At 44.9% G+C, this 26,035-nt stretch overlaps 1 protein-coding gene across 2 annotated transcripts in view; it reads right to left on the bottom strand.

The window, feature by feature from the left end:
• Nucleotides 1-20,708, bottom strand: part of OS9 (OS9 endoplasmic reticulum lectin) — a 206,029-nt gene extending 185,321 nt beyond the window's left edge. Inside the window, exon 1 of one of the 2 annotated variants that reach the window (XM_033937158.1) lies at nucleotides 20,501-20,708. In XM_033937158.1, the coding sequence (XP_033793049.1) occupies nucleotides 20,501-20,662 (162 nt within the window). In that variant the 5' untranslated portion in view covers nucleotides 20,663-20,708. The remainder of the gene's footprint in view (nucleotides 1-20,500) is intronic. The other variant, XM_033937157.1, reaches the window with a different exon arrangement.
• Between the last annotated feature and the right edge of the window lie 5,327 nt (nucleotides 20,709-26,035).

Here is a 26,035-nt window from a genome sequence, read left to right as displayed (position 1 = left end):
TTGGCAGCCAATGCAGCTGCCGGTAGTAGGGTGTCACGTGGTCAAACTTCCTCAGCCCAAAGATCAGTTTGACCGCTGCATTTTGCATCAATTGTAAACACTGCATGTTCTTTTGGGAAATTGCTAAATAGGCGATGTTACAAGTAGACTCAGTACGAGGGATTGGACTAGGGTTCTGAATGCCGCTGTATCGAAATAAGCTTTAATGGATCTGAGTTTCCAGAGAGTGAAAAATCCCTTTCTGATCAAGGAGTCCACCTGGTCTCTCATGGTTAGGCACTGATCCAAAGTTACACCTAGTATCTTTATGGTAGGTTGGATATGGTAATTAAGATTATTGATACATAGTGGTGATTTGGTGTCAAGCGGATGTGGCGAAGCAACGAAGAAAGTTGTCTTTTCTGAATTAAGTTTGAGCCTAAAGGTTATCATCCAGTGCTCCATCACGTTTATGGCTTCTGAAGCTTTAGGAATAGTTTCAGAGATAGAATTAACGAATGGGATGATGATCGTAAAATCATCTGCATAACTAAATAGTTTTATCCCTAACTGGGTTAGCTGCATGCCTAGTGAGGACATGTAGACGTTGAAGAGCAATGGAGATAGCGGAAACCCTTGTGGCACACCGGATGGATTGCACCAGGTATCTGAAAATTCATAATTAAAACGTACTTGATAAGTGTGGGACATAAGGAAGCCACGGAACCAATTCAGCACCTGGTTCCAATGGCGTCTAGGCATTGCAGCAGTTTCCCGTGGTCTACTAGATCAAAGGCAGAACTCATATCGAATTGCATAACCAGGGCATTAAGGCCCTTACTAAACAGTAGGCGCAGATTGTCTAAAATAGCCGCAATTACTGTCTCAGTACTGAATAATGGTCTAAAACCAGATTGAGTTTCATGTAGGAGAGAGAACTGATCCAGATAATCCATCAGTTGGGTGTGTACCAATCCCTCCATAATTTTTACAATAAACGGAATGGATGCTACTGGTCTGTAGTTGGATATTATAGCTGAAGATTCTTTTTGATTTTTTAGAATTTTTTAGAACTGACATAACATAACGTGCTTATTAACCACGTAACCATTAGTTCAACGCGGTTTACAAAAAATTATAAAAGTAAGCATATTACATAAAATAAAATGGTTAGTTAGTTAGTCAAATATTTAGAAAAAAGGTAGGTCTTCAATTGTTTTCTAAAATGTCTGCAAGAACGGGTTGTGAGCAGTAATATTCGAAATTCATTGTCATGAAGAGCTGCCTGAGATGCCAAAGTATGATTAAGAAGTTTCTTACTCCTACAACCCTGGATGGATGGAAAATTGAACAGAGGATGAGTTCTTCTACTGTGTATGTATGAAGCCAGAGAAAACCTGTTGACCAGGTAAAAAGGAGCTATACCATAAACAGCCTTATAACAGAAACAACACCCGAGCTTCCATAGGCAACCAATGCAATTCACGATAAAAGGGTGTGACATGGTCATATTTCTTTAGGCCATAAATCATTCTGACTGTTGTATTCTGTATTAGTACAAGTCTTGCTAATTCTCTCTTAGTGACTGTCAGATAGATAATATTGCAGTAATCGAGAAGATTAAGTAATAACAATTGAACCAATACTCTAAAAGCAGTGAATTCAAAATAAGATCTAATTATTCGTAATTTCCATAACGTGAAATGGCATTTACGTACTACAGCATTTATCTGAGCTTTCATTGTAAGATGCTGGTCCAGAATAACACCTAAAATTTTAATCGTTGGATGAATTGTATACGGAGTTGAATTTATACTAATGGAAGGTTTGAAATAAATTTTACCAAGAGGTTGCCACAAAACACTTTGTTTTCCAGAGTTAAGTTTAAGTTGAAATTTTTGCATCTAAGAATCCATCCGTTTCATTACAATTTCAACTTTAGTGGTAATCTGAGATAAAACTGAAGTAAAAGGTATGACAATAGTGATGTCATCAGCATAACTAAAGAGTCCTACATCCAGATTACTCAAACATGAACCCAGTGATGAAAGATAAACATTAAATAATGTGGGTGAAAGTGGAGATCCCTGGGGACCACCACATGGGTTTTTCCAAATAGAAGAAAGGTGGGTCCTAAACCTAATTGGTACAATCTAGACTCCAGAAAACCTTTAAACCAAGAGTAGACATTTCCTTGAAGGCCCAAGGCATCCAAACAAATTAATAAAGTAGAATGATCCACAAGTTCAAAGGCGCTACTAAGATCAAATTGGAGCACAAGTGCACTTCTGCCTTTACGTAATAAGCTTGTTAAGTAGTTCAGTAATGCAGCTATTACCGTTTCAGTGCTAAAGTAGGATCTAAATCCAGATTGTGAATTGTGGAGTAGAGAGTGTTGTTCAAGATGTTTGGTCAGTTGGATATGAACCAAACCTTCCATGATTTTAACGAAGAAGGGGATCGATGCTATTGGTCTATAATTAGAGAGCAGTGAAATGGGTTCTTTAGTATTTTTAAATATCGGAATAATAATTATGTTACCATCATCTGAGGGAAATGTTCCTGCATCCAGAGTCAATAATCCATTCAAATAGCTTCAATTTAAAATTTAAAGGTGCAACAATCATCAAGGCAGGAGGGCAGAAATCAAGCCAACAATACGATTTTACATATTTATGAAATAATTTAGAAAAAATCATGCCATTCTGGTTTATCAAAAGTGGACCCAACACAGATTGGTTGGACCTCTTTATTATGATTGAGAAAAAATTAATAAGCTTAAGTCCTCAATTAGGATCCAAAGTTTATTAAAGTGAGATAATAATACTGAGAAACAAAGAAAAAGAACAATTAACTGAGCTAAGGTATCTATTCATTCAAAGAGAACTCAAGTTTTTCCCTCTTCCAGGTGCGATACCGACAAGAAAACTGTCAGTTAGGAGGGATCAAAAAAAGACAATTTTTTGCATATGATAATGTATTACACATTTACATGGATGGCAGAGATAGAATGCTGCCCCCCCCCCCCCGAGCAATAACAGCTGGTTTTAGAAGAAAAAATTCACGTCTGCACCTCTGGGTATCCCATGCTAAATCTGGGAACATTTGTACCTTAAGACTCAAGAAATACTTTTTGTTTATTTTTAAAGAAAAGCCTAAGCAACCAGTTTTTATCTGGTGCCAAATTAACAGTTATATGTAATGTTGCCGCTATTGCTACTTCTTTATCAGAAAGCTCCAACAGTGCTGAGCTATTAAGTGATTGTTCATTAATCTCTTGTGGTTGTTCTTGCTTCCTAACTGGTAAGTAATAAACCTGAGTAAACGGTGGTAATTGAACTTCCAAAACCTTCATCATATAACAGTTCAACATTTCCCTAAGAGTTACCGTGGTAACCCTAGGGAAATTACCATATTTTCTCGCATATAACGCGTGCGTTATATGTGGTTTTTACAAACCGCGCATACCCTTGCGCGTTATACGCGTGAGCGCATTGTACAAAATTTTTTTTACATAGTTTCCCCCCGACGTCCGATTCACCCCCCCGCAGGACCGCTCGCACCCCCACCCCGAAGGACCGCTCGCACGCACCCGCACCCCCACCCCGAAGGACCGCTCGCACGCACTCCCACCCGCACCCCCAGCCTGAAGGACCGCTCGCACCACCACAGCCTCCCGACCCCCCCCCCCATCATGTAGAACATGTAGAAGCTCCTACCGGTGTCCTGCTGCTTCCTCTTGGCGGTCACAACCTTCTGTGAGCCCTGCGCCTTCCGCTGCTTCTTCCGGCGGTCCCGCCCTTTCTCTGACGTCAAGCCCTCTTGCCCCGCCGACTCCCCAACACGATGGGGGCAAGAGGGAGCTCAAGCCCTCTTGCCCCAGCCAACCGCTGCACCCCCGACACGATCGGGGCAAGAGGGAGCTCAAGCCCTCTTGCCCCCCCGACACGATCGGGGCAAAAGGGAGCCCAAGCCCTCTTGCCCCGCCAACTCCCCAACTCCCCGACAATATCAGGCCAGGAGGGAGCCCAAGTCCTCCTGGCCCTGGCGACCCCCCCCCCACTAGTTGTTCGGGCCAGGAGGGAGCCCAAACCCTCCTGGCCACGGCGATCCCCTACCCCCACCCCGCACTACATTACGGGCAGGAGGGATCCCAGGCCCTCCTGCCCTCGATGCAAACCCCCCTCCCCCCAACGACCGCCTCCCCCAAGAACCTCCGACCGCCCCCCCAGCCGACCCGCAATCCCCCTGGCCGATCCCAACCCCCCTTCCCCGTACCTTTGTGTAGTTGGCCGGACAGACGGGAGCCAAACCCGCCTGTCCGGCAGGCAGCCAACGACGGAATGAGGCCGGATTGGCCCATCCGTCCCAATGCTCCGCCTACTGGTGGGGCCTAAGGCTCCTGGGCCAATCAGAATAGGCCCAGGAGCCTTAGGTCCCTCCTGGGGGCGGGGCCTTGGGCACATGGTTGGGTTGGGCCCATGTGCCTCAGGCCCACCCCCAGGAGGGACCTAAGGCTCCCGGGCCTATTCTGATTGGCCCAGGAGCCTTAGGCCCCACCAGTAGGCGGAGCATTGGGACGGATGGGCCAATCCGGCCTCATTCCGTCGTTGGCTGCCTGCCGGACAGGCGGGTTTGGCTCCCGTCTGTCCGGCCAACTACACAAAGGTAAGGGGAAGGGGGTAGGGGTGTCGTGGGGGTCGGCCAGGGGGGTCGCGGGTCAGCTGGGGGGGCGGTCTGAGGTTCTTGGGGGGGCGGTCGTTGGGGGAGGGAGGTTTGCGTCGAGGGCAGGAGGGCCTGGGATCCCTCCTGCCCGTAATGTAGTGCGGGGTGGGGGTAGGGGGTCGCCGTGGCCAGGAGGGTTTAGGCTCCCTCCTGGCCCAAACAACTAGCGGGGGGGGTCGCCAGGGCCAGGAGGACTTGGGCTCCCTCCTGGCCCGATATTGTCGGGGAGTTGGGGAGTCGGCGGGGCAAGAGGGCTGCTGCGGTTGGCTGGGGCAAGAGGGCTTGAGCTCCCTCTTGCCCCGATCGTGTCGGGGGTGCCGCGGTTGGCTGGGGCAAGAGGGCTTGAGCTCCCTCTTGCCCCGATCGTGTCGGGGAGTCGGCGGGGCAAAAGGGCTTGACGTCAGAGAAAGGGCGGGACCGCCAAGAGGAAGCAGCAGGACACCGGTAGGAGCTTCTACATGATGGGGGGGGTCGGGAGGCTGTGGGGGTGCGAGAGGTCCTTCAGGGTGGGGGTGCGGGTGCGTGCGAGCGGTCTTTCGGGGTGGGGGTGTGAGCGGTCCTGCGGGGGGGGGTGAATTGGACGTCGGGGGGGCATCAGGCTTTCAGGGTGGGGACAGGACTTCAAGGGGGAGAGGAGAGTCAGGGCGGGCGAAAGAAGAGTCGGGGTGGCCAGAGGAGAGTCGGGGCGGGCGACGGGAGAGTCGAGCAGCATGCGCGGTATACGGGTGTGCGCAGTATACAAAAATTTCTGTACATAAATTTGTGTTTTCCGCGCGCTATACCCGTGTGCGCGTTTTACACGTGAAAATACGGTAATCAATCTGAGGTTATTATTGCGGGAAAAGTTCTTTAAGGATTCCAATTTTCTTCTCAGGATTATATTATGCTTAACCAGTGTCTCTGTAATTTGCTTAGAAACTTTAATTCTTGGTGTATATTTTCCATGAAAGTCTTAAAGTTACCAATTTCAACCTTCAATTTCTTAATATCTGTTTCCTGGACTTCAAGTTTATCTTCCAGCTGCACAAGCTGGGGATTTATAGCTTTAGCCAGATTGGCCACAAGATCCCAATGGGAATCTAAAGTTACCTCTCGGGGTTTTTCTATAGATGACAACAATTTTATCAGTTCAGTTTGCTCACCAGCTGATTTTCTTGGGCTGTCACTCTTCTGGGTTCGTTTAGCCCCCAATGTTGTTATATCCTCAGATTCTACATCGAGATTCACCTGCAAATACAGGTAGTCCATCCATGCTCCCCTCTATGATCTTCTATGATCTTCTTGGCCTCCAAGGGGAGGTGCCTGCTGTCTTCTGAGAGGTTCTCCACTCGTGAGGAGCTGGTAATCTGAGGAAGTGGGAGAGGTGCTCTTGCGTGAGGGCTTACCGTTGTTTCCAAACCCTGTGAGACCGTTCTGCCTCTCCGGAGCACCTCAAGCGGGGAAGTAACCAATACTGCCAGTATACCCTGCATTCGCCACATTAGCTCTTCAATGTTGCCGAAGGCAGTTGTCCCAGAGCGCCACAAGGCTCCAGCAGCGCTACACCCTCTCCTCTTCGGCATTTGTATGTAATTTGTTTAAGCCAAAGTCAGCCAAAACCAACTTCTTAAGGAAGCACTTTGTGGCGTGTATCTCAGCTAACCAGGTCAGCAGCCTTCTTGGATCCACCCAGTCACCCTTGACAGCGATTATGGTTCTCTGGGATTAGGGCGGGTGCTTGTTAACCACAGGAAACCTCGAACAGTGGGTATTAAGATCTTGTAAATGTGTCTTGAATCCGTTTCCTTAATACCTATGAGAGAAAATGCCCACTTAGGCTATTTCATCTCTTACCAGACTTATAAATTCTGCCTTACTATCAGATCTATTTTCTGTAAAGATGGGTCACATTGCTCCAACCCCATTATTGAAAAAAGCTGATCTAGACCTATCTTCACCATCTAGTTATCGACCTATAGCAGTGGTCTCAAACAGAAACCCTTTGCAGAGCCACATTTTGGATTTGTAGGTACTTGGAGGGCCTCAGAAAAAATAGTTAACGTCTTATTAAAGAAATGACAATTTTGCATGAGGTAAACTCTTTAAGTTTATAAATCTTTCTTTTTAGCTAAGTCTTAATAATAATATTGTAATTTGTAGCTAAAGAGACATATGATCAAGAAACTGTTTTATTTTACTTTTGTGATTATGATAAACATACCGTGGGCCTCAAAATAGTACCTGGTGGGCCGTGAGTTTGAAACCACTGACCTATAGCGAATATTCCTCTCCTGATCAAAATGTTAGAGTCTATCATATCTGCTCAGCTTTCATCATACTTAGAGAGATTTTCCATTCTTTTACCTTGCCGATACGGTTTCAGACCCAACTTCAGTACCGAATCTCTATTGGTCTTATTAATTTGAAAGGTTCAGCAACTACATTCACGTAATAAGTTTGCAATTCTATTACAATTTGATTTATTTGCGGCCTTCAACGTCAATCACCATGATATCTTGATTTACCAACTTTCTTAGATAGGCATTGTTGATTCTACAATTTTAGAATGGTTCTCGAAATTCTTACGATCTTGCTCATATACTGTTAATATGAATGGCACTATGTCATCTTCTTGGAAGCCTTATGCGGAGTCCCGCAGGGATCACCTCTATCCCCTATTCTTTTCAACATCCATATGTCTACTTTGAAACTTTTCCATCTATCTCCCTTTGAAACACTATATACATATGCAGATGACATCTTTGTCCTTCTTGAGATAGATTCGAATCTCACTAACCTCGCTGAGAATATAATAGCATGTATAATGAAACTTCAGACTTGGGTCCTTACTGTACAAATGAAGCTGAATGAGTCCAAAAGAAAACTACTTTGGCTTGGCCCAAAATTAGATCAGCTACCTTCTTCATTCATTTCATTGCCCTCTGGATCTTCACTTTAGATTGAATTCTCAAGAAAAGTTTTGGGTGTCATTATAGACTCAACACTTTCATTTAATGACCACCTTAATTCTCTGGCAAAAAAAATGTTTTCTTAGTCTCCATATGCTGAGGAAAGTGAGATCCTGTTTCCATCAACAACATTTTGCTGTCCTTGTACAATCAATCATTCTTTTTAGGTTGGACTATTGTAACTCGGTCTATTTAAGTCTAACCAAGAAAAGTCTTCAAAGACTTCAGCAGATCCAGAATACTGAGACTAGGTTGATCTTTGCAAAAAGCAAATTTGATCATGTTTCCCCGCTTTTGTTAAAACTTCACTGGCTCCCAGTAATCTCCAGGGTTTATTTTAAATGTGACTGCCTCAGATGACCATTTCAAAACTTATTTAACATCTAAGTGGGAAGATTTTCTTGAATTTAATGGTACGCATTGTGACAATCCGACGTTGTTTTGGAGCACCGCTAAGGTAGTGCTCCGAGGAGATTGTATAGCTTATGTTGTAGCGCGAAACCGTCGTTTGTCTAGAGGTATCCTCAACTTAGAGAAGGAACTAACATCCGCTAAACGCCAATATACACAATACCCGACCCGAACTAATAGGGAACGCTTAATATCGGTGGAAGCGACTCTTAATTCATATATACATGAGCGAACAGTCAAAATGCTTCTATATCAAAAATATCGTTACCATCGTTACGGTAATCGGGCTGGGAAATTGTTGGCACGGCTGACTGCACAGGCCAGAGGACATCGATACGTGTTGGGATTGAGGGACGATAAGGGACGTCTGCAACATTCTACTGCTCACATTGCCCAAACTTTCCATTCTCACTTTCAGAAGATTTATGGACGCCAGGACTCGGGAACAGTTTCCCTTATTAGGGATTATATAGCAGATTCTGGATTGTTGCCACTCTCTGACCCAGACATAGAATATCTTAATACACCCATTACCCCGAAAGAATTGCAAAATGCAATCCAACGCCAAAGGAATTTTTCTGCTCCAGGGCCGGACGGCTTCACGGCAGAATTTTATAAGATTTTATCAGTTCAATTAGGTCCCCATTTGCGGGAATACTATTCTCAGACAATACAGGATGAACACTTTCCCGCTGAAGCAAATGAGGCCTTAATCACTCTGATATTGAAACCAGGAAAAGAGAGCGTTGCTCCCGAGTCCTATCGTCCTATTTCTCTTTTAAATGTGGACATTAAAATTCTTTCTAAAATATTAGCCGATAGACTAGCTACTCTTCTCCCGAACATTATTGCACCGGCTCAGGTAGGTTTTGTGAAAGGCAGACAGGCGGTGCATAATGTTCGAAAGGCCATATTATCACTGGCCCATACACAATCCCATAATACACAGATGTTGCTGCTTAGTTTAGACGCAGCCCAAGCTTTCGATCAAGTAAATTGGGATTACTTATTTGAGGTGTTGGACTATATGGGGATGACAGGTTGGTACGCCAGAGCGATACGCACATTGTACTCGACACTGAGGGCGAGATTGCTGGTTAATGAGATCATTACAGCCCCTATTTTAATTGAAAGGGGTACCCGACAGGGGTGCCCTTTGTCTCCCCTCCTCTTTTTGCTATACCTGGAGCCCTTTCTCCGGACAGTGACTCTGGACCCTGATATAGTGGGAGTGGACTTTGGGAAATGCACTATTAAAGTGCTAGCTTTTGCAGATGACTTATTATTTACACTGACTAACCCCACGCATTCTATTGCGCATCTCCTGCAGGCGTTAAGGGAATTTAGATTCTACTCGGGCTTTACTTTGAATTATCAGAAATCTATAGCTCTAGCTAGTCCGGCGGATCTACAGCAAACATGGATGGGAGAGTTTCCTTTTGCATGGGCGACAACGTCGATTCGCTATTTGGGAATTTGGATTCCCAGAGACCTCAAATCTCTTTATGACAGTAACATTAATTCCCTCATGCAGGACACCTTACAATATTTACAAAATTGGTCCTCTTTCCCACTCTCAGTAGCGGGACGGGTGGCTCTTTTTAATATGGTGCTCTTTCCCAAGTGGTTATATCGTTTTCAGGTGTTACCAATCCTCCTCTCCTATACTCATAATGCACGTTTAATTAAAGGTTTACAATGTTTCTTGTGGGGGGGTAAACGTCCCCGTATGCAATTTTCTAGGATGTGCTTACCCAGGGAACGAGGGGGCTTTGGTTTATTAAATGTCCGTTGGTACGCATTGGCATGCCAGATGCGACATCTCAATGATTGGTTTAGGGGGACATCAGATTTCTCTGCGACTCCTTTGGAATTATCTTTGTTGGCTCCGTACCATGTAAGCTATTTCTTGCATGTAGCGGACCCACAGATCCGTCCTTTGGTGTCTCCCTACCCGATATTTGCGCCGGCGCAGCACACATGGAAGTGGGTATGTAAAACAGCAAAGTTGTCTTCTGAGGTTTCCTGCTATTTACCCATCCAGGGCAATGGAGCCTTTCTGCCTGGACTGCAAAATACATCCTTCCAGAGGTGGAGCACGCTGGGATTACAATATCTTTTCCATCTGTTTCTGGAGGAGGGGAGAATAGCCACCTTTGCGGAATTACGTCAGACATTTGATTTACAGCCAACTGACTTTTTTGCTTATTATCAAATCCGACATTATGCTCAGTCTCTACCTGGGGAACACCTGACCGAAGATACCCGGGAGGCCCTCTCGGAACTTTTCAGTCTTTCTGCACAACAGAGGGTTCCACTTCGGTTTCATATTGTGGGAGTCCGGGACTGTCAATCGGGCACTAATTTGGCCATCTTGGCGACAACATGGGCAGAGGACTTGCAATGCACTTTAACAGACCAGCAGTTGCAGCGGGTTTTGATAAATATCCAGAAGGTCTCTCCTAACATTACGCATTGGGAAATGCAATTGAAGATAGTCTTGCGACTCTACATCCCGCCAGAACGAGCAGCTCGGATGGGGATTACTGCATCTCACTCCTGCCCGAAATGTAATCGGGATCACGCTTCTTTAGGCCATATGCTCTGGTCTTGCCCAAAAATTTTACAGTTTTGGAGATATTTGGGACAATACATTACGACGCTATGGGGGAGGCGCTGGCTTCCACAACCAAGAGCACTATTCGGATTTTACAATATAGCCACGCCTAAACCCAAAGGCATGTCGGCTTTCCTCACTAGAGCGATTTTGATGGGGAAAAAAGCAATACTTACGAACTGGCTGTCCCGAGATCCCCCATCTTATGCACAGTGGCGATCCCTGATGATAACTCATGCGACACTGGAACGCAGACTGGTGGGAGCCTTGGACTGCGGCCTTGGCCGTAGATTCAGTCTGACCTGGGAATGTTTCTGGCAGGATCTTACTCCGCATGCCCGCAGTAGATTATTGAACCTCTAAGTTTGACTCTTGCTCTCCATTTTTGTTGTAGTACTGGACTCCTGGGGTGGGAAGGGGTATGGGGGGGGAGGGGGGAGGAAGATGGATAGTTGTTCTGTTTTATAACAAAAGCCTAAGCTGTTTATACTGGTGTGCTTTACTAATTTTATAATAAAAACTATTTGAATATAAATGTGACTGCCTAACATTTAAGATCGTGCATGGCACTCTTCCTCCTTTAATTTCTCTATCTTAGAATTCTGTGAGACCTGATATTACCAGGTCTATCCAAAAGCTTAAATTATCTTTCTCCTCGTTAAAAGGCGTTATCTGTATTGGACAATTAGGGAAATCTCTTTACTTAAAAAATTACTGAGCTTTGGAATAATTTTCCTGTCCAGCTGCGTAATCTGGGCTCTTTCCAATTATTTTGAAAACATCTGAAAACTTGGCTATTTTCAAAAATGCAAATTTTGCTGCTCTCTATACAATCACTAATTCTTATTATATTTTCCTTTCTTTAAAATTTTTGTAAACTGTGCCAAGCTCTATAGAGAAGATGCAGTATATAAGCTTAAGGGGCTGTTGCGGTGTGTGTTGCTTGGCAGCGAGAGAGAGTGGCCATCTCTCCCACTGCCGATGGGATGTTGGGGGGGGGGGTTGCTTGGCAGCAGGAGAGAGTGGGCATCTCTCCCGCTGTTAGGTGGAGGGTTACTCGACTTCAGCGGTTCGATTTGCTTTTGGTTTTTTTTGCATTTATTCTGTACATGTACCCATCGCTATCACCAGCGATGGGCACATGCAAATTTAGCGAATCTTCTATATTCTCCATCATCCTCATTTGCACAAGTGTTTTTTGGAGAATGACACGCTTTTTTTAAATCGATACTATAACAGCTATGACAGCAGCCTGTCGGTTTTTAATGTGAATGTTTGATAATCTAGGTCACAGTATACAGAAATGACTTGCCCTCTATATTGGGCACTTTTCACAATTTCTAGTAACTTTGCAACAAGAAAACCAAACAGAGCACATATCCTGGCTTTGGAGTGAGATACATTACTGTTACAGTATATGCAAATTTATTTGGAGAAAGTGCCTCCAACAGTAGCTTTCCATCATACTTATATAGGGACAATTATACCGCCTTTAACTTCTTTTCTATGTTCCCCAATTAATAAACAGAAAATGCCATTATGACAAAGGCTCTTTCAACGGACAGTTTCAGGGGGAACTGCACCAACATCCCACCCACAATTCAAGTGACTCATATCTACAGCAAAGCCAAACACTCAAGTGCAAATCTGTGCTGCAGTATTCTGGCTATGCCATCCTTAAATTTTGCTTAAACAATTGTTTGGCTAATCCCCTGAAGCACGTACACTAATGCATATTTCAGATCATTAAGGCACATGACTATCAGCAGGTCTCCAAGAGGCTAAGTTGACTAGTTAAACCAGAGCTTGACAAATCCCAGGCACAGGTTGCCATAGTGACTAGAAATTTCTCTGGTACCTAGGCTATTTGTGTCCCTTTTATTTAAAGTTGTTTTTCCTTGCTATGCAACCACTGCTGAAGCAGAAATTTCCTCCTCCCTGCACTATAAGACTGTCCAACTTAACTGCAAACTCCCACAAGAACAGCCCGAGGATTGCAGCATTACACAATTCATGTAGGGTCACAATGTGCGGGAAGGAGGAAATACTTGCCCCAGCAGCAGCAGCCGCCATGGACTGTAGGATGAGGATCGGTGGCTAGGGGGTAGGTGGGGAGGAGGAAGACTGACTGGCTCGCTGGATGATGAAGACTAGCTAAGGCAGTGGTCTTTGCTCATTTTTAAGTGAGAGTCGTTTTGAATCCAAAAGGGCTGACGGAGAGCAGACAAATATCTTCCTACTTGAGACCATGACACCAATAATGCTTCATGACATTCATTCCTACCAGAACACCTGGCCTTGGTCATATGTGTAGAACACAGATAAACCCTATACAAATATAGGACCACAAACTAAAAGTCCTAATATACACAAATGAAACCCTAAGATGCCAGACTGCATGCAGTACAACACCAGAGAAATAAAAAGAAATGAATTTCTTCCTGAACAGTGCAAACAGCAGATGTTAATTCTGAAAGCTAACACATTTCAAATCACTAAATTGAAAATATAATCATTTTTCCTACCTTTTTGTCTGGTGATCTTCATCAGTCTCTGGTTGCACTTTATTCTTCTGACTGTGCATCCAATATTTCTTCCCTTCTTTCAGCCTCCTATATGCTTCTTCTTCTTCTCCAGACCTCATTCCTTCCCCCAACTTTTTCTTTCTTTCTCCCTGCCCCCTCCCCTTTCTTTCAGTCTCCCTGCCCCCTCCCCTTTCTTTCAGTCTCCCTGCCCCCTCCCCTTTCTTTCAGTCTCCCTGCCCTCCTCTTTCTTTCAGTCTCCCTGCCCCCTTCTTTCTTTCTGTCTTTCTCTCTCCATGCCCTCTTTCTTTCTGTCTCCCTGCCCCCTTTCTTTCTGTCTCCCTGCCTCCCCTTTCTTTCCTTCTCCCTGCCCTCCCCAAGCCACCACCGCCACCATCAAGGAACAGGCTGCGGCGGCGTTCTGAGCTCTCCCAGTTTCCACGCCGTAAACAGGACGCAGAAGCGCCGGGACCAGCCTTCCCCACCTGACATCAATTCTAACGTCGGAAAGGAAGTTCCGGGCCAGCCAGGCAGCAATTGGCTGGCCCGGAACTTCCTCTCTGACGTCAGAATTGACGTCGGGTGAGGAAGGTTGGTCGGCCCGGCGCTTCAGCGTCCTCTTAATGGTGTCGGGAAGCAGGTAGAACGCAAAGGCAATGTGAGTCTATCACGGAGACTAGGATGGGCTCCACAATCAACTTGCGTTGCCTTCGCGATTGACCTTTTGGGCACCCCTGCTCTATGACCTTACGCCTGGAAACAATCTGGATTTTTTTCTTCAACTCTGCTCTACTTCAGTGTGCTCTCTAACTCCACCTGCAATTATTACCCAAACACCGAGAGCCACCTTACAAACGTGAAGTAGAGATACCCATGGCACTGAAGCCTATATACAATTGTTCTGCTCATGAATTAACACGAGAACATTAACTGTAAACAGGTAACAAACGCATCAAAGGAGCTCAGAAACGCCCCTGCATAAAACAGTACTATATATATATATATATATAGACTAGTGCTTAAGCTTGTTACATTAATGGGTGCTAGAATAGATGTTTAAACTTTTAAAACAATGGGGCGTTGAGTCGTTTCTTTCTTTCTCTCTCCCTGCCCCCCTTTTTTTCTGTCTGTCTCTCTCACTGGCCTCCTGTCTGTCTTCCTCCCTGCCCTACTGTCTGTCTGTCTCTCTCTCTCCCTGGCCCCCTGTCTGTCTGTCTTTCTCCCTGCCCCACTGTCTGTCTGTCTCTCTCCCTGATCCCCTGTCTTTCTTTCTTTCTGTCTCTCTCCTTTGCCCCCTGTCTGTCTGTCTTTCTTCGAAGGCATGGATGAACAGAGGCACAGAGTTTCACGTGCACATGAGTGATTATTGATAAAATCATTTTCCATACCTTTGTTGTCTGGTGACTTTATTTTTCTGTGCTTATAACTATGTTTCCAGGGCCTCCTGCATGCTTCTCTTCTGGTCCTCCATCCCTCCCCCTATCTTCTCCCTTCCGTTTACTTCCCCCCCTCCACGTCCAGCAATACCCCTTCTCCCTTCTTTTTACCTCCCATGTCTAGCAGTACCCCTTCCCTGCTCCCCCTGTCCAGCAGTAGCACTTATCCCTTCCTTTCACCTCCCCCTGTCTAGCAGCACCCCTTCCCTGCTCCCCCTGTCCAGCAGTAGCCCTTCTCCCTTCCTTTCACCTCCCCCCTGTCCAGCAGCACCACTTCCCTGCTCCCCCTGTCCAGCGTCTCAGAGGGAAGGCAATGTTTAAACCACCGAAGGCTCTAACGCTCATTCTCAAGGTAGGGAAACCGTCACTTGCTCCTTCTAATGCGCATGCAGCGGCACGGTAATACAAAACACAGACACACGGAGATTCAAGTGTGCATGCGCGCTAAGGGTTTTATTATGATAGATTCTTCCCAGCCCAAGGGCTGACTGACATCCAAGAATCAACTTGGAGAAGCAGAAACATATAGTAGGCAGGTGTAGGAAAGACAGGGAGGAAGTCTAGAATGTCTCACCTATCTATTGGAAAAGAGCTTACCGGGATAAGTGCATAATCTCCTTTTCCAGTGCAATAGGTTATACATTCTAGACAGGTGGGATGTACCAAAGCAATCCCTAAAAGCTAGGGCAGGCTAACTGCACCAGCTCACAGACTGAGGACCCAAAGGCAGAGTCCTGTCTAGCTGCCACGTCCATTCTGTAAAACTTGGCAAACGTGTGCAAAGACCACCACATTGCTGCCCTGCAAATCTCAAGAGAGACCACACTAGCTGCGGCCCATGAAAAAGCTATAGTCTTAGTAGAATGTGCCTTAACGGAGACGAGAGACTGTGTCCCAGGATAGAATATAGGTTGATGAAATGACCCTATGAATCTAACTGGATATCATGGCTTTGGAAACGAAGAGCCCCTTTTGACAGAACGACTCAGCACAAACAGATGGTCTGAGAGATGAAACTTGTTAGTGACCTCCAGACAGCAAAGGAGCACTCTGTGTACAACTAGCTTCATCAAAATGCTAGCCTGTTTCTTAGAACTCGTGGACTGAAAAACAGGCAAACACTTCCTGAAGAACATGGAAAGCCAAACTACCTTCAGCAGGAGAGAAAGAACCATGTGCAAGGAAAGACCAAAAACTAACAAGCGGAAGAGCGGCTTTCTACAAGAAAGAAGTTCTGAGTTATGTCTCACAGATGTAACAGTGACAAAGAAAATCAGTCTAGAGAGACAAGACCAAGAGGGAGGCATCCTGAATAGGCTCAAAGGGAGCTATGGTAAGACCAGACAGCACCAGGTTGAGGTCCCACCAAGGGACTGGTGGTTTTAAAATCGGTGGTCTGATGCAAAAAGCCCCTTTCGGAAACTGGCAATGATAGGGTGAGACACCAACAATGATGGTCCTGGGTTCTAAAACAAGAGAAGCCTTTATCTAGACCAGCCGGAAGAAAGGAGAGAGCCACTGAAATCTGAGTGGAAAATGGTTTCATCCGTTCCTGGTCACACCAAAGCCTGAATAGTCTTCCATGCTTGAGCGTAGTCAGACACAGTAGTCAACTTCATAGACTCAAGAAGTGTGACAAGAACAACCTCCGAATAGCCTTTGTGCGCTAAAGCCATGCATTCAATAACCATGTTGTAAGAACAAAGCAACCCGGGTCCTCCATGGAGACTGGACCCCGAGTAAGTAGGTCCAGAGGGGTGTGGAACTGAAGGCCATGACCCTGCAAAGAGCCCACAAGGCTAGTATGGAGCCACCAGAATGACACAGCCGAGTCATTCAGTGGCTGTCATGAGCCAGGGAGGAAGGACATACAGGAAAACTCCTTAAGGCCACGACTGCATGAGAGCATCAAGACCTTAGCTGCTGGGCTCAGATCTTCGACTGAAGAATCGAGGCACCTTCTTGTGCAGTGCCAAGGCCATGATGATGAAGCGGGGATCGATCCTAGCACCACACAATGGCTCAGAAAACCACTGAGGACAGCTCCCACTCACCCGTATCCAGTCTTGTCTGCTGAGGAAGTCGGTTTGAACACTGTCGACTCCCATCACATGCACTGCTGAAAGCAACTGCAGACGATGTGCCACCTACAGGAATAGAATGTGGTCCTACAGAACCAAAGAGGTTCTCTTGGTCCTTCCCTGGCAATGGACATATGATACTGCCATAGCATCGCCAGAGAAGACTCTGACCACTTGGCCCTCCAAAAAATCATAACAATGCATAGCACAATTTGTACAATAATTAAGATGATAGGGTGAATTAGAACATTAAAATACATACCCAAAGAAAAGTTCCCAGGGATATGAGAATCTTGTAGCAAATTTTCAACAGTTTGTGCAATCTGTCCATTTTCAAAAGCAATGTTGTGATTCACTTCTTTGGAGGTTGTCTTAAGTTGTTAAATATAGGCACAGAGTTCTGTAAAATTCAGCAGCTTGTGAAATGTCTTGTTTCCCATGCACAGCATATGAAATAAAGTCTGGAATGTCTATAGAATCATTAGTTACCAGAGGTGTGGAATAAGTTGTCCTATTAATGGTGAAGGAGGACAGAAGTACTATTCAGTAAATAGATCAAACTGTACAACAAAGTGTTCTTAGGAAGGAGGCTTTCATGAACCCGGGATCCAGCGAACAGGAAACATTTTGTAGAAAGAACAGGTGAACACAAATGTGTCCAGCTCCAAGGTATGAGGAAATGGGAGTGCTTAGTCAAGGAGCAGGAGGATGAATTAATCCAGCGGGAACTGTCAGCCTCTTGAAATTAAATGGTGACTGATGTGACAAACGGACGTCTTCCCCAAGGTTTGCCACAGGGAAATTAAGGAAAGTATATAAACCCCATTGCAGAAGGGCTGACCAGGTCAGTGCCCAGGACAATAAATTAGCTGACTACCTGGTGAGTGACAATGAAATGGAAATAGAACAGGAAGGCTTAGACTTACCTGAAGCAGTTCCAGAGCCAGGCAGGAAGAAGCTGCCTTGCTATTGTCCATTGCCTATAAGGCAGAAAGCTCATAGGCAGTTTCCCCTCAGAGAAACGGCATGGGCTGAGGAAGGAATTCCCTTCTCCCATCCAAAGCCAAGGGGGAGTGGTTCTTCCCCTCAGCTTAAAGCCAGGCTCGTTAGAGAGCAGAGGGAGGAAGGAGGAAGAGCAGAACGAGGCTTGGCAGTAGAGCAGAGGCAGGACGGGGCTGAGCAGTTCCTCAGCACTGACTGGGAAATGACGGAGGAACAGGCTGGTAATTTAGCCACTGAATTCCTTTCCCCAGAGCCCATGGTATGGGAAGAAAGTGGGGCTATACAGGAAAGCTGTTCAGAGGAAATGGAGAGCTGAATATCCTGGGAAAGGTCTGTGAACAGAGGTTTTGTCTTGGCTGTATTTCTCTGCTTGCTCTGTGATCTAATGACTGTGGGAGTTACTAGGGAAATAATCCTGTATTGCAATTTTACATGCTGTTTTGCTGGAGTTTGGAAAGGCTACAGTAATCTCCTCTTCAGGTTATGTTCACAGCTGAACCAAAAGCCAGGGTGTAATGATGGCTAGTTTAAAGCCCAGAATTTCCTGACTTCCACACTCCGTGAAAGGGCCCAGCTGTAAAGATAGTGCCTTAGCAACTAACTAATTCAATTAGTCTGCCTGCCTCATAGGGATAAGGAAATTAACCCTCTCAGGGAAAAGCCTGCTCGGGACTAGAGAGAAAGTCCAGCCCAGCTGGAGAGTGTAAGAGCACTGGAAGACAGCACAGAATATTTCTCAATCCTGAACAAGAATGTCTCTCCTGTAAAGCTACAATGGAGAGTTATTTGTGCTAACTGTTTCACCTCCTAACCTCCTGGAATATTAATGACTGTATGTGATTTATTAACCCAGTCCAGAGCTGATTACTGGGTGACTACGAGTGAGATGAACTTTTTCTGTTGTTTTTGTATGATGTTCATGCTACCAGGAAAACCTGGAGCGGCACAGTAATTCCACGGCCGGTGGCCGAATAAAAGCTTATGTTTTCACCAAGGCCATTCTGACAAAGTGTGATTTTTCAAAACCCTTGAAGAATAAGCTTAGTTTGGCATTTGCCAGGGACTACCAACTTGAAAGGTGACCCTAATTCTAAAGGGACCACGCCAGTAACAAGCTTCATGTCACTACCCGACAGCTCAGGGTGTTCACAGAGAGCGTGGGTGTGACACTGAACATGCATGGAAGGATCCATTGGCTTGAAGGACTTCCAGGTATCATCCATGTGAGGTAATCCAAACACACTGGTGCACACAGATTAAAGGTCCTTGGCTCTGACAATGAAAAGATCACTAGAGACTTTGGTAAGGGCTGTTTCTGAACATACAGGGTGAATAATGGATCAAGAATAGTTTGAGATGAAGAAGTCAAAACAGTGGCAGTGAATAGCACATTCACTAGCTTTGATGAGAAAGAGAAGAGGGGGAGGGGATGACAGATGGAGAGACAGGCAGGATTCAGTTAAAATTTTTGAGATATTTAAAGACATTAGGAACAGTTGAGGTGGATAGTAAGTAATAGGCTGAAGATATGACAAAGGATGACAGTAGGGCAGGGGTGTCAAAGTCCCTCCTCGAGGGCCGCAATCCAGTCAGGTTTTCGGGATTTCTCCAATGAATATGCATGAGATCTATAAGCATACAATGAAAGCAGTGCATGCAAATAGATCTCATGCAAATTCATTGGGGGAATCCTGAAAACCCAACTGGATTGCAGCCCTCCAGGAGGGACTTTGATACCCCTGCAGTAGGGGGATACAGAGCTGAGTAAATGGGTGGGAATGAGAATAAAGGAATATGTAGCGAGTTTGGAGGAGAGAGGTGCTACTTTCTCTTCTGTGATTTTAGGCAATAAAAAAAGGTGGCAGGGTTCAGAAGGTAGAGAGTATGAAATGGAAGAAGAGAAGGGGGGGAGAGGGGAGAGAAGAGAGAAGAGAAGAGTGCTGGAAGTAGAGATACTGTGAGGAGAGTTCAGCGTGACAAAGCAGTTGTTTTGGGAGGGAAAACAGTTTGCGATCATAAGTCAGCATGAGCACAAGATTTTAGACAAAGGCACTCAAAACAGGAACATAGGAAGCAGAAGTAGGAGGGACAGCCATGGCTGGGAGATTGGTATTATAACGGGAATTGGAAGAGGTCTGCGTGTCCAGTTGCACAATTTTCTATGTAGCAAACGCTCGACTAGAACCCGTGCACCAGAGCTTTTCCTCCAAATCCAAACAAGTGCCACCCAACAACCTTACCTAACCTCCTCTCCTCGGTGGATAGATGAAAGACTTAAAATGTCACAAACACTGCCTCTACAGCATTTCCAACTCCTACCAATACAAGGAGTTAAATACCGTATCCGACTTGAAAATCGATCTAGAGACCTTCCATACTGCAAATATTAACACTACCGCTACATAAATACATCTAAAAAAAAAAAAAAAAAGTTACTAGTGGCAAACGAATCATACTGCTTCCAGAACAAGCATTTGACATGCGTTTCATACAATTTAAAGTCAAAGCATAACTTGTAGGCGAGCTAGTACTAGCGTAAATGAATAAATAAAAAGTAATACAATAGCTTTATGCGTTCTCATCAACGTAAAATTTAGATTAAAAATGCAAAAATAAGGTAAAAAGGCATGGAACGAACACGCTAGAAATAACGCCTACACCAAAGTTAAAAGGACCCTCTCGGGGAAGGATCAGTTCAACCTCTTATTTAGGATTTTACTAGGCAAGCTTCTGCGCTTTATTCCCTTACCACCTCGCAGGAAGCAAACCCTCTGCTCACCTGCCCCAGCACCACCGGCTCCGACAGGATCTCCAGCCCATACTTCATCTCACTCAGCTCCTCCAGGTTCAGTGAAGCCGACGTCAACAAGCCCAGGCTGAAAAAAATAACAAGTGAGGTACAAACTCCAAACCACCTCCAACACTCATCTGCCGCCGCCATCTTCACCCAGTCCCCATAGTCTTCTGTGCATATGCGCAAGCTACAGACGCAGCGTCCCACCCACCGGACGTCGCCCATTGGACAAAACAGACAGCTGCTGAACTGCCCAATTAGCTGTTTCCAGCGGCGTCTCACTTCCGCCTACGGTCGCGCCTCCGATTGGTGTAGAAAGAGAAGCCAGCCCCTGAGGTGGAGCGATCGGTTTGTTTTGGCTGTCACCTGCCGGGCTCTGATTGGCTGGCGTCAGCAATAAAGGCTCGACCAATGAAGTGTTTTATTTCGCTGGGACGCGGCGATAGCAGAATGGATCATTGTTTGCTGTGGAACATGATATTGCTGAGACACTTGGTAGCTATGTTCCCGTCTAAGCGGAGCCATAAGCAATTAATTGCTCACAGTCTACGAACGTTGCTCATATATTTTATGTGGTCGCTTACAAAAATACTTGCAAATCTGGTTTTTAGAACTTGGAGCGCACATGAAAAAACAAACAAACAAAAAACACTGCACTTTTAGAGGGAATATTGTTTGGTACTGTACAACTGTAGTCACCTCCACAGGCTGCCTATCCGGACATGCTCTAGTAGCGCCTTTTAACCAATTACGTTTGGGTATGCGCTTCCCATCCTGCTGTGGCGCTAAACACTAATGTTTGGGTTTTGTTTTGTTTTCTTTGTGTCTTTATTTCTGTAGCCCTTTACAGTATTTGGCATTGTTGCTCAGAAGCATTGAACTGGGTCAGAGAACTGGGTCAGAGAACCCTTACTGGGTCAGAGAACTGGTCCATCAAGCCCAGTAGCCTGTTCTTACTGTGGCCAATCCAGGTCACCCTCCGTTATCCACCCTCCATTGTACCTTCTTATGGGAGATCTCCATTTCCAAATGCCTGTTTACTTGGCACTGTTGTTCTCATTCAACCTCAAGTTATGTAAAACAGCCGGTTTCACTGCACGGATGGAACATTTTTATGCGGTCCCAATGGGTCTGTCTCAGGTCCCTGCAGGAATTACTGCAAACATCTCCTGACCCGGCGGGCACCTCAATAGTACTAAAGGGTCACGGCACTGCCTTATGTACTCTCCAGAGGGCTGAAGCCCTGACACTTTCTATGTTGAACCCCTCTTAAAAAAGCAGCGGTCTCCAACATCACTTTTGATAGTTTCTGAATCTGTTCAGTCATCTCTGCACTCACACAGTTGTTTCGTCAAAGCTGCCACCAGACTCCACCCCTTCACTTCAGCTCAAACTGAACTCCCGACTCATCCATCCTGCTAAAAAAAACTTAGTCGAGCAAATTTAAGTACAACTTGTCTCTTTTACCTCAAATTCTGCAGCACTGCACAACCTTCGGATACCTTAGTACCTCCACCTGCTTCTAAATTTTCCTATGCAGCTACTCAGGATGCAGCTTCTCTTCTTCTGCAGCTTTTTCAGAAGATACTACTACAACCAGTTCTACCTCTTTTATCTTGCATCTATCTCAGCAACGGTTCTTCTCCGGGCACCACATACGCCATCCCCAGCGCGCCTTCTTTCAGCGGTCGGATTTCTCCCTTTCAGAACCAATAGTTATTTTCCTCTGATGAAGACCAGCTTCAACAGCATGAGCATACTCGTGTATCTGAAAATCCTTCCACTTCATCTGCTATAGATCCTCAGTTGTCAAAAATGACGCTTTAAAATCTCAAAGATAGATTCCAGAGCTTGGCCATGAGGGAAGATGGCAGCATGATCTCATTGCTCCTCCTGGCCTCACTTATCTGAACATTCTGCAGGATTGAATTACATCCTTTTCTTCTTTTTATTGAAATATTGCTTTACTATAGCAGAGTATGGCTTCAGGAAAACAAAGTAGGGAGATACAGCTGGTACTTCAGGGGGAAATGCCAAAAGACTTAAAGCTGATCCTCCTACACCTTCTAGGGTTCCTTTGCCAAGGGAATCTCATGAATTAATGGAGCAAGTAACAGCAGACCTCCAGGTCATTAAAGAAATGCTCAAGGAGACAACTTCACAATTAAAAGGACTTCAAGGTAAAGTTGCTAATCTCTCCCTGTAAATGGCAGTGAGTAACGCCCGGGTAGATCAGTTGGAGTAGAGGATGGTAGCAGTGGAGGAGGTGGCTTCTCAGAGCAAATTGGATCATAAAATTATTGCTCAGATGTCTGCCCAGCTGGAAGATATGGAGAACAGAAATAGAAGGGCCAATGTATGAATTTTGGGATTACCAGAGGGATTGGAGGGGAAAAAAACCTGCGTCATTCCTTACTTCTCTCATCTGAGAGGTTTTATCCCTTCACTTTGTGGAGCAATTTGAAATTAGAAACATAGAAAGATGACGGCAGAAAAGGGCTACAGCCTATCAAGTTTGCCCACTCTATTAAGTCTGAATGCTAATGACCTAGTTCCTTAACTCGACCCTCGTAGGGATCCCACGTGGATGTCCCATTTATTCTTAAAGTCGAGCACGCTGGTGGCCTTGATCACCTGCACCGGAAGTCTGTTCCAGTGATCTACCATCCTTTCTGTGAATTGAGAGAGCACACAGGGTGCCTTTCAGGATCCAGAGTAATCAGATGGGGCCAAGACCAATGTTAATTAAAGTACTGTGTTTTAAACATGCAATGCAAATTTTTGAGGCTGCCAAAAAAAAAAACAGTGATGTGGAAGGATAAAAAACTTCACTTCCTTCCAGATTTTTCTAAGAAGACTGCAGCTGTCAGAAAACAGTTCCTGGATCTTCGTGGGAGACTTAAGGATTTAGGAGCAAGATATGAGTTATTTTACGCAGCAGTTATGAGGGTTACATTTAATAATAACACAGTTCAGTATCGGGATTCAAAAAAACTTGAGGAATCTATAAATCAGCACATGGAGGTTTAACTGAGAGTGTTCTGACAGTTGATGACAGTTGAAACTTACTTCAGTATTCAACCAGAAGGAAGATTTCTCCTGTGTTCTGGTCAGGCAGGCAGTCATCCTATATTTGAAAGTACTTTCTCTGCAGTGCCACATAGCTGATAGTCATCTAAGCCTTTGCTGACATGTGAGGAAGACACTATAAAAGTATCTGTGCTGCCTCTATAAGTTTCTATAGTGTTCTGAGAGCACACAGTACAGAATTTCAGAGAAATGCAGGTTTTGAAAGTGTGTAGTGCTCTCATAAGTGCATAGCTTTATCTTTTCATATAGAAGCTTCTTTAAAAGTTATATAATGCAATATTGTGCAAGCGTGGTTTGCATTTCAGCCACCTCAACTTTGGTACTGGCTAAAGTTTAATGATTGTTGAAAAGTTAAATGTGGATTGTGTATTGCATGTATTTTTGGCAAACTGCTCAGTATACAAAGGGTGTGACCTTCTTTTGAAGGAAATAATTTGTGGCTATTCTAATTTGGCATGCCATATTGAATATAAAACATTCACATTGATCACCAAATATTATTAAATTTAACTTTTTAGACACCTTATTGTACCATCTAAAAGTTTTACTACCAAACACATTAATTGGTATTACTTGATTCCTAACTAGTTGTACCTTTAATGTGATATATTAAACATTACAAAATGTCAGTTAAGCACATCTAACTCATATTTTAAGATAATTTGCTTTTTCTTCTGCATTTCTAGGGATCTGATTGGGATGTCTGTTGCTCCTCTAGGTGTATTTGAGTGAGAGTGTTTTTTCTCTGTGGGACCGCACATTTTAGTATGGGCCTTATGAAGCCATTTGGAGGGTTTGCGCTTTAATTCTCGGTTGCCAACACTTTTGGCAGAAGCATGAGAGTTGTTTGGTATGGGAGGAGTGGTAAGGATTATATTTATATTTGTGAACAGGAAAGTTAAGTTTATATTAAGGTAGTGAGGACTGTTTAATATAGGAGGAGTGGGTTTTAATGTATTTTATTTGGGAACAAGAAACTTTAATTTCTATTAAGTTATTTTAATGAAAATTATATTAGCTAGGTTTCAATCTACATGATAGTAGGGAGGATGTGTTATTAATAATAACTTATTTATGTATACTGCTCAATATTATTAATCAATTATGAATTAATTTTTACTGAACAGTAATGATATTGTCTAAGTATAAAATGAGTTCAATGCAATTAGGGTTGGGGAAATTATTAGGGAGAGGTTAATGGTTGATTATTTCTGTATTACTATTAAATCTATAGAGGGAATAGATATTCTTATATTACAGTGGTACTGGGGAAGGGTGATATAACAGGGTTTTTCAATTTAATTTAGTTTAAGAGATGTTTATAGAAATTGCATTTTTTTGCAATGAATTGATGTAATTTAAGCTGTACTTATAATTTGATTAATTTAATTTGAAAAAAGAAGTGGGGATATAGTGTTTAATATGAATTGTGGGGGGAGATCACGTGATGCACTGAGCGCGGGCAGACGACGGCTGCCTGAGCTCCCGGGCCCCGAATCCCGAACAGCCCCGTTACCGATCCCCGGGGACGTGGCGGAGGACGGCGAGTGATCGCGCGTGGTGTGGGGTGCGCATGGACAGGTTCTTGTCCTCCCCTGCGTCGCCGATGGCCACTCGCACCGCCAAGAAGGACCGCGATCGCCCGCAGCTTAGCGCGGACAAAATGGCGCCGGCCCCATCTTCGGCCATCCACCAAATTGCGCCGGAGGCGCTGGCGGCTTTAACAACGGCGGTAACGGCGGCGATGCAACCCGGTATGGACCGGCTTTCTGACCAACTGTCCAACTTAGAGAACTTACTAACAGAGACTACCCGCAGAACAACTGTCTTAGAGGCCCGAGTCTCTGATTTGGAAGATACACAGAGCACCCATGAGAATACCTTACAGGAGCTGCAGGCACTTACAAAAAAGCAAGCAGAGAGACTGGAGGATTTGGAAAATCGCTCCCGCAGGTCCAATTTGCGTTTTTTAGGCATCCCGGATACAGTAACTGGACCTAACCTGCTACAGGTCCTGGAGGTATGGCTGACCAATACTTTTGCTTTACGGGAGAGCCTGGGCCCGATACGGTTGGAGCGGGTACATCGCCTAGGCAGGGAGCAGGCGCGGGAGGCGCAGCCTCGCATGGTCATAGCAAAAGTCTTGAACTACAATCACAAAGTTGAAATACTGCGCAAATATAAACAACTTCGTGAGGACCTTAAGTTTGAAGATTCGGAGGTGCGCATTTTTCAAGACTACTCCGCGGCCCTGACCGAGCGCAGGAAGCTATTTTACCCGCTTTGTTCATCCCTGACAGAAAAGAAAATCCGTTTTCTCTTCTTATACCCAGCTACCTTGCGTATACAACATCAGGGTCAATGGCAAGTCTTTGATTCAGCTGTGGAGGCAGCCACTTTTATGAATACTCAAGTGCTCTCTCAGGCGGA

The sequence above is a fragment of the Geotrypetes seraphini genome, chromosome 3 (genome assembly GCF_902459505.1).
Source record: "Geotrypetes seraphini chromosome 3, aGeoSer1.1, whole genome shotgun sequence".
Classification (NCBI taxonomy): Eukaryota; Metazoa; Chordata; class Amphibia; order Gymnophiona; family Dermophiidae; genus Geotrypetes; species Geotrypetes seraphini.
The sequence above is the reverse complement of the archived record's forward strand: the minus strand, read 5'-3'. Positions and strand labels throughout refer to the sequence as shown.